This window comes from Colossoma macropomum, unplaced genomic scaffold (genome assembly GCF_904425465.1).
Source record: "Colossoma macropomum unplaced genomic scaffold, Colossoma_macropomum, whole genome shotgun sequence".
Classification (NCBI taxonomy): Eukaryota; Metazoa; Chordata; class Actinopteri; order Characiformes; family Serrasalmidae; genus Colossoma; species Colossoma macropomum.
In genome coordinates, this window is record NW_023494803.1 from 1900144 (window position 1) to 1910143 (window position 10000).

At 40.0% G+C, this 10000-nt stretch overlaps 1 protein-coding gene across 1 annotated transcript in view; it reads right to left on the reverse strand.

Annotated features, from left to right (window-relative positions):
• The window catches only part of esrrga (estrogen-related receptor gamma a), an 83550-nt gene that overhangs the window by 65109 nt on the left and 8441 nt on the right, over nt 1-10000 (reverse strand). Inside the window, exon 2 of the mRNA XM_036593844.1 lies at nt 6966-7094. Within this exon, the coding sequence (XP_036449737.1) occupies nt 6966-7094 (129 nt within the window). The remainder of the gene's footprint in view (nt 1-6965; nt 7095-10000) is intronic.

A 10000-nucleotide genomic window follows, 5' to 3' on the forward strand; every position in this document is an offset into this window, starting at 1 on the left:
ACAATTAATGCAATTAATGCACATGAACATTATATAGACAGCAAAACAACATTTTTTTATAATCTATATAAAAATTAATAATAATATTTTTTATAATCGATGTAGACTAGTCACTGTATATACATATATTCTTTCAATTAACTTGTTTATCTTTTTCCAATAAAGCATTTTGGAATCAAAAGGGTGGAATCCATGCATTCTTATTGTTCAGTTAAGACCATTTGGCTTTTTAAAAGATATTTACTTGATTATTCATCAAAAATAATCTATAGATTACTCACTTAATAATATAATTGATGGTGACAGCCCGGGAAAATTTTTGACAAGTAAGCTGTCTGACACTCTCTACCCACTTAAATATTCCAAAGTTCCAAGCAATGTCAATTCCTGCAGCAGCTAGTCAAACTGCAGGTAGCAGGGAAAGTCTGATGTAATTATTAGTTTGTAGAGCGGTCATATTATGAGTGTTATCACCGGGTTCGTGAGTGACTTCTCACTGACAGGCCACTGCAACACAAGCCTGAGAATCAGTAAATAAGCTTCGGCATTTTTCAACAAGTAATATGCCTAAAATCTCCTTCCTCTCTGCTTCCTCCCTGAGAAAAACCCTTCATCTATTTGAAGGCAACTCAACACAGGACAGATAAGAGAGGATGAGCCATGGTCTCAATGAAATGAAATTGCACATAAATATAATAATAAAAAAGGGGGGAGCTGAAAAAAATTGGGGATTAAAAACACAATTTATTAAACAGATGGTTAAAGAGGATTTTATTCGAGGAAATATGACAAGCGTGTAAGAGAGGTGGAAAAAAAGGTGGGAGGGAGGCAGCGGTTGTTTTCAGTGAGCGAAGCGGGGAAAGCCGTGTCTTTAACCAGATCAGAATCTTGAAATTGGCTGTCAAGGCGGGATTGTTGTGAGTTATAGCCGTCTATCACTCCCCCCCCAGCCCCCGTACCAACCCCTGCTTGTGTGAAGATGCACTGAGCGGCCCCCCTCCCCACCACTCCACCCCTCTGCAAAGCATCTTAAATTTTCAACACCAACCACCATCTGTTACCAAATCTAATTCACATTCCGCCCATAATCGGGTTTACTTCTGTAATACCCATTCTGCCTCACTTCCTGCTCACAGAGCCTCGGCCTTAACCCTGTGCGAAGATCCATCGCTGTCTGCTCTCTCTCTCTCTCTCTCTCTCTCTCTCTCTCTCTCTCATATGCTAACGGCACTATTTCATTAACGTATACAGGAACCTTAACATCCTTCAGCAGCTATTTTCAATCTCAACACACAGAGGCAATCACTGATATGCCTGTACTAAACTCAATGCCTGTGAGAGTTTATGTTAAAATACTCAGATAGTATCCGTGAGGTCCACTAACAACACAACCATATCACATCTATCAATCTATACCTAAAAAACACCACAAGCAGCCAAATGTTAGTTAAAGGGGAATTCTACAATTTTTTCAAATTTTTTTGAGAACTCAATTATTGAGATATAAGCAAAGACATTCAGAGTGGTTTGATGTTTAATGTGCCATAGAAACCTACTGAGTCAGGTATTGTTTGCAGTAGTGGTGATAGGAACCAGACATCTGAAACATTTAGTGCCTTTAAAAGCTGTTATAACATAATCACAGAGTTATAACATAAAATGGTTACCAATATGTTGGCTGAGACATCAATTTATCAAGGTTTTGATCTAGAATTTATTTTTTAAATACACAGCTGAAATGTATAAGTAGGGCATTGTAAGGCAAGACAGTGCATTATCAGGTAGGTTCACCAGTTGTTTTGGATAGTAAAGAAAAATGACTACATTTGTACTCCAGCCATCAGAACCCCTGGTTCCTATCATGGCTATCATGAGTGAGTAAGTTTCTGTAAAATGCACCATTTCACATTAAGCCATGCTAAACGTTTTTGTTTGCATCTCAGCAATTTAATTAAGCAAACATTCAGCAGAATTCCCCTTTAAGGACAATAAGATATATACAATCTGCTTTAACTCCACCACAAAATGAACAATTATTCTGTATTTTCTTTTATAATAAGTAAAATGTACATTACTGTTATTAATAATAATAATTAAGCATAATAAATAATAATTAAGTATAAAATAAAATATTTTATAAAATAAGTATTGTAATAAATGCTATTTATAATACTGATCATTATCATTTAAACAATCTTTTTTTGCGATTTTACTTGTTCTTTTTTTACGTTCAATAAAATGCATTATTTTAAAGAATGGCTTACTCTAACACGCATGTGCACACACACATACATACACACACACGTACACACACACACACAGACACAAATAGGACAGTTGCACACAGTTGGGTTGTCAATGGCATCAACAAGCACCTAGCAAAATTTCATTACAGTGTCCTTTATGTGGCTGGTCGACCCTGTTTCTGTAACATGCAGTCAGATTTAAATATGAGTCCCACTGATCAACATCTCAGACTGGTGGCTACTGTCTGAGAAAGACACAGCAAACTGCCAGCCACCACTCCTGAAAGAGCTGCTTTTCATTATCACCATCAGCACCTAATAATCCTCCACCACCATAAACTGCAATCTAATCTTCACCCCAACGCTGCGTCCAAAAGCCGTTCACTCCCCCATCTGGGTTAAGGCAATCCAGTTTATTACACAAGCTGCTAAATTTACAGTAACAAGCGCTCCCCTGGCAAATCAATCCTGTTCCCTGTATTTGATCATATAAATAAAATAACATCTCTGGAGAGAAATAAAATTAATCAGTTCATTCCAGCTGCTGCAACGGGCTTGATAATAGCTTAAGATCTTTTCTGTTATCCAAAGACTGGGGTTAAGTCTCTCAAACTCTGCAGTGTGAGTTTTTAGGAGGGAGTGAGTGTGTGTGTGTGTCTTTGTGTGTGTGTGTGTGTGTGTGTCTTTGTGTGTGTGTGTGTGTGTGTGTGTGTGTGTCTTTGTGTGTGTGTGTGTGTGTAGCAAAAGGTGGATGTTTGTCTATTTCGGTAAAGGGGGTTTATTTGTCAAGGTCTAAGAGCAGGCACGTTTGCTGTCCTCAAGTGATCTGGTCAACCTGCGTGTGTGTGTGCTTGTTTGTCTAAGTCTGTGAAAGTGTGCATGATTGTGTGTGTGTGTGTGTGTGTGTGTGTGTGTGTGTGTGTCCTGTCCTTTAGATTTTTAGACCCATAAAGCCAGGTGTTACTGAGTAACTGAATGTGAGCCATTAGGCCTGTGGTGGTAACAGTTCTCTTATTCTGGTAACCAAGTTAAAAATAATCACAGTAAATCACGGAGGTGGTGTTGGTGGTGTTGGTATATTTGTTATCTTTGCTTAATCTTTTCGTCCAGTATTTTTATGACAGTCCCTGAAACTGAAACGGACGTGCGAGCAATCACAGTGATAGCATGTGAGCTGAGGCTTAATCTCTGTCAGATAAAAGAACATAATAAAAGCACAGTTCAGTTAACGTTGTGGTTTTAATATAACATTATCTTTAATTTGGCCACAAAACTGTAATTAATCTAGTAGGGAAGAACAGGATTGTGAATGTTACACAAAGTCTGCCATTCAAGTCTTAGACTGATGCCTCACTAAAAACAGCCTGTTTCACTCGACGCCCACGAGCCAAGACATGATTTTACTCATGCTTTATTTAGAGAAGTTCTTTCGTATGATGTCTGAAACCTGACACTGTGGTCTGAGGATGCCTAGAAATGTCCTCAATAACACAGGAGGCTTTTTGCACAGGTAGGATACCCCCCTGCGTCACCAGGCATGTTTAACAAGCGCAGCTGCATTTCTATACGAATGTCATGTATGTTATGTACAATAAACGTGTCATTAATGTAGGATACCACATCACCCAACATGTTTAAAAGTTCAGTCGAAATACTAGACTCTCGCTGCGGTTTGCAATAAATGAATGACTGAGTAGACAGAGACTGTATATTGCATTGGAGCGCAGTGCACAACGATACAACACTGCTTAACGTAATAACCAAGAACAACACTCCTCACAACCACACAGAAAACACATTATAATTAATATAGTAACTCAGACTAAATAGTGGATGTAGAAAGTTGCAATCATGACCACTCCAAGCAGTAAATGCATCTACATTAGAGAGATGTTAAATAATACTATAATATATATATATATATAGTATTGTTTTAACACAATATAGATTTTCACAGTGCTGATTTTGGTCCTGATATACAATGAAAACTTATATAACTTCAATGTACAGTACTGTTTAAAAATGGTATGTACAGCTATTTATCTGGGCAGCATGCCTTTGTTCAATAAAATGAACATTGGAATTAATAAAAATAAAATAATTTTATCCTCGAGGAAGCCCTGTAGTTACCATCTGGTATTTGCTAATCAATGGTTGGAATGCACCAAGAACTCAGGAAGCAAACCTGTTTTCTGCTAACTGTATTCTTTCAAACAAAATACTCATTAAAAAAACGTTTTGGATTCAGCATAAAGTACTAGCAGCAGGAAGCATTAACACTACAGCGCTGCTAGTATTTGCTGACATCTTACTGGGTGAGAATCTATATCTTTTTATGACGATTCACTTTATTTTTAAACTAATGATGCAGAGGAAAAAAAAGCTGCTAAAGACTCGATTTCCCAACATCCTCCTCTTTCACTAACCCTTCCACAGCACAGCAGGTACCTGATCACATACGATGCATATGCTTGGCTTCACAGTGTGCCACACCAAACAAAGATGTTCATGGAGCTAACCTTGTCCTCCGGCTCCCAGCATGCTTTGCTCTGTGCTTGTGGCGTGACTGTCCAGCCGATGGCAGCCCCGTCCGTCAAGCGACACAAGCCCCAGCCATGCCAGTAACGTGAGCCTGATTGGCTTAAAGTAGAGAAGCCTTTTGCATGCGAATGGAGTCTAATTGGTTTGACCCAGACTAACCCCCCCGAAATCCAATTGACGTAATACTCTTTAGGGCCTACAGTCAAAGCACAGTCACCCCCTTTTAAAAGGTTTTGCTTAAACCTTCAAAATATCCTGCCGAGATGCCAGTGTGTGTGTGTGTGTGTGTGTGTGTGTGTGTGTGTGTGTGGACATGGAACACAGTAGCAGAACTAGCAGGATACACACTCAGGGGATTAGAGAGAAAACACCACTCCAAAAACATCCGCCCACGGTTTTAGCGCTGCCGTATGAAGAGCAAAAATCTCAGATCACATCTGCAGGCTGACGAAGGTTCCCTTCCTGATCAGCACCTTTTTTAGAAAACTATGGCCAATACGAATATGAACCAGGCTGGATATCTGATCTAAGATCACCACGGCTACTGCGGCGATACCCCACGCTGAGATAAAATTACCCCTGCTTAGAAAAAGATAAAACAATGACCAAATAGAGCACATAAACTATAAGGCAGTAGTTACGTGATATAAAATATGAAATATAATATCTACTACAGTTATGCGGAGCCCAAATCTGTCGGGTGCAAGATACTAATTTACGTTCAGTAAGTAACCACGCAGAATTATGCTACACTATGTACACTTTTAAAGGACACAAATCTGACATTTATTTTGGATTTAATTTAATTAATTTTTACATTAACATTTTCCAACTTCTCTTGCTATCTTAGAATTAAACAGGCTGTTTTTGTTGCTGTGTCTTTATGACTGATGCATGTAAAAGATCTCTGTGCCGACTGCCCTGTAATGTGTGTCACACAACAAGCAGTGAAACACTCATTAAAAACGAGCAGCTTCATTTCCACATGGACAGGTGAAGGTTATGTTCGAAAACTTTGTTTTCTTAGTCTTTTATTTTAAAAAGGTGAGGAAAATTTAGTGCTCCATGAGAAGGGCCCTTTAAATAATTCAAAATATCAAAGAAAACGTAAAATAGAATATGCGCAAAAATACATCAATAAAATCCTAATGAATGCAGAGCGTGTAGGGGCAGAAACCTTCTCCCTGACCCTTCCTTAATGGCCAAAGCAATAACCACAAGTATAATGTATGTGACCTCAAATTATAATAGTCAAACAAAACCATTTAAGAGAGAGAGAGAGAGAGAGAGAGAGAGAGACACACAGAGAGAGAGAGAGAGCGTAGAGGGAGCGAGAGAGCAAAGGAGAGGGAGCGAGAGAGAGCATAAGACAAAGAGAGGGAAGACCCTTAACTGGTCACATCTGGCTGTATTTTATACGCAAATCAGCCTCCACTAAGTCAAGATAAAACTCAGTGACTCGTGATCGACGCAATGATCTTCATACATCTAAATTTATATGCTAATCGGAATCCTTCAAGCATTTAACACATTCCTCAGCAAAGCACTGCCAACCTCTGCACCCCCACACCCATAAACTTAACTCCCTCTCTCTCCCTGTTATCTATCTATCTATCTATCTATCTATCTGTCTGTGTATATCTATGTGTCTAGCTACCTACCTATTATTTATCTGTTCATCCATTCTTTTTTTCCTATTTGCATGTGTCTTTCTCTCTCTGTCTCTGGCCCGTAGCGATAGTGTAGCAGGCGTGTAAGAGATGTAGTGTGATGTGTGGCATGGCTGGTGTGGTGAAAGCCTCCACGCTGCACTGGACCAAAGCAGATGGACACCTACATGCAGCAGGTGAGACAGATGGCAAGTCTCTTTTTCTTTCTCTCTCTCTCTTTCTCTCTCTCTCAGGCGCATCCACACAGTAGCTTAGCTTAACACAAGCACCAAAGCAAAACCAACCCCATGAAACCAACAATCTACTGCCAGCCCACACTCACAAACTCAGAAGACACACATACACATCACTGCACACACATCTAGCAGTTCACAGCCTCGCACGAACTGTTCGAAGCAAATGCAAAACGACTTGGCAAGCAGTCCTGCAGCACATAAAACAAAACAAACATAAAACACAGAAGTCAACTGATTTTGGCTTTTGATGATTTTATTTTTTCCTTCCTTACCTTTGGTTATATAGTGCATGCGCATCGCGCATGTGACTCGCCTCGACGTCGTAATGCTGTTGCATTCTCCACGTGCCGCATTTGGCGTACTTATCTTCGCTATTAACTTGGGCCTTTGATACATTCATTCTACAAAACAAAGGGAAGAAGCAAGAGAAGGAATGAAAGAGACGAGGGTCAGAGAGATGCCGTAAGGAATTCTGACACAAAAAAAGGGAAAAAAATCAACTCAGCCACTCGCTACTGACAGACACTGATGTAGAGCCTGGCACACGGATACAGAAAACTCTTCACTCTCTCACTCTTTTTCTGTGGTTTTAACAACCTGTTTTTTCATTGTTGATGGGAAGAAGTAGGTATCTTTGGTAATGTCTGGCATTAACTGAAAACCTCCTTGACGGTTTAATGTGATGCTTTAGAGGGAGGGATCAAAGAGGAGTATTGGGAGACGGGCACACAACCTCATCTCCTGGACGTCAGGACGGGAGACCCTGTGGCTTTTACAGACCTTCGGAACTGAAGAGGTCAGAGAAGGGCGATGAACTGCCATAAAGAAGCAAAGGACGGGGAAAAGCTTGACGTCATGCATGTCTATATCTTTTGGTGGATTCAAGAACGTAGCAAAGTGAGAGATAAAGAGGAAAAAGAGAGACAGAAAGTGCAGAGTCTGGGGAGTAAATCTGACCATACTGGTTAGTTAATCCTAGTGCAGGGAAATATATTGTTTAAACTGGTATACCATTATTGGTCTCACACAACAACACTGATTTTTAGTTTTAGCAGTACTGATAACTGTAATCTACACCATTTTTTTGGTTCTTCAGATACGTTAAGTGACCTTTATTAGTCCCACAACGGGGAAATTTCCAATTTAGAAATATCTAATATAGATACTTCTAATGTAGGCTTTAAGGTGTTAAACCAACTCCGGGACAGTTCTCTACATTCCTACGAAACCCTGGTGTGTCTGTTAAAAAGCCAACTACCAAAAAATCTCAGGGGTGACATCAAAGATGTATGAGCAGTGGGCTGATCAGTCAAAGTCACAGGCCAATCTGTGGCACACTTATGAAAATTCAATGGTAATTGCTCCTGCCTTCCTGTGTGCACAGTGAAATGTTTAGGCAAACTCAGGCAAATGAATCGAGGCTTAAACACCACAGTCTCCGCGCCTGCAGAACAAACCGGCGAGGGGGCGCATCCCACACGACCGTTTCGGCAGTCACTGAGGAGAGGGGGGAAAGGCTCTCAGTGTATTCACTGCAGAGTATCTGCAAAAAAGGAAGAGTTAAGGTGGGGAAGGTTTCCTGGTGGGGAGTGTGGAGAGACACACTGAGTGAGTCTGCCACGCTCGCTCTCTCATTAAGCGAGGAGGCTCCCTAATTCTCCCTCTCCGTTCCAACTCAGCACACACGTTCAATGTCATTAGCCGGCGTGGGCCTTGCCGCACGCCACACTCCGAGTAATGAAACTAATCACTCAACTAATACTCGGCTCCAGCGTGTGCCGGAGAGAGCACAAGCATGAAACTCTATCTGTCTTCTCTCTCTGTGTTTTTGTTCTCCTAGTCCTCCTTTTCGCTGTCTCACTCTCTGTTTTCTTTTGCTAAAGTGTGGAAAGTTACAAAAATTATTTCTAGATCCCTAAATATCTTTGTGGGATTTTTTCTTATCTTTTTTTCCCCAAACTTTTCCAATTATATGTGGGTTTTTATTATATCTTATAACATATCGCTGCTGTCGGAAAACCTCGTATCTCCATTTTTGTCATTTTTCAGTGTTTGACAAAATTTGAAAATGTCTGTTGTCCTTTACGTTGTGTGTAAATTTCCTGTCGAATGGACCTAAAGAAATGACCTAAAATGACTTTGAAAAAACTCTTTACATTAAAAGTAAAGATGGTTTTTCCTTCTCCTGTAAAGTTACCATTTTGGAGATATGAGGTTTTCTTCCGACAACAGCGATATGTGTGACATATCAAAATAATTTTAGGTCAGATCTCTGTTCGGTGCTGCCCTGTATCGTGTCTCATTCAAAAAGTATTCCAGGCTAAATCAGTCCTTATACCTTCAACATAAATGGGTGGGGTTAAACTACTGCATGCTTTGTAGTTTTTTTTACACAGACACACAAACACACACACACGCTCATATATATATATATATGTGTGTGTGTGTGTGTGTGTGTGTGTGTGTGCTGAAATTTTTGTGACATCACTGAAACATAGTTTCCTTATGGACTGTATTAACTAGGAAATGAATATGTTTTGAAACAGTGTTTGCATACTACATCAAAAAAACAATCAGAAATTTGTCTTCATGAGATAATGCGCTTTTTAAACACTACATGTTCACTATAGCAATATTATAACCTTATCATATATAGGTTAAAGAACTGCATTAGCCAGTCAGTCACAACCTAAAAGTAGTGAGGCAGCTGTTAATGTTCATCATAAGAAACTCATAGATAGTAATATGCTTTGGGTGCATATCGGCTTTTATTCTCTAATCATTCTCTCTACAATTATCTCTAATTTCACAGCTAGGTGAAGGGGCTATGAGCTGCTCTCAAAGAGAGCGTATGTATGTGTGATCACCACACAAACATTGTGAGTGTGTGATCGGAGCAGGGCTATGTCGGGGCTGGACAGGCGGTCAGGGCATATTGGTGGAAAAAGCGGCACATGCGCGTAATGTGCTGGCGTTAGTCCTGGTCGAGTGAGCAGAGGAATCGATCTGCTCTGCAGACACGGCAACTTCCACAGACGCCCTGCAACGCCGTTGCACCCTTCAACTACCATTTATATGCCTTTCAATGAACCCAACTAAATAAATAAAAAAAGGAAAAAAGAACTCTGATGTAAATACGACCGTTTTTCCTCACAATTACAATCGCAATAGATTACACTGCGGAACAGACAGGCCGTGCTGTTTTGCTATGGAGCATGTCTTTATGAACACATGGAAAAAATGACATCAAAAGCCAATATTTCTTTACTGCCCTTAAAAAAAAGAGATTAACCATTTTCAAACAGCA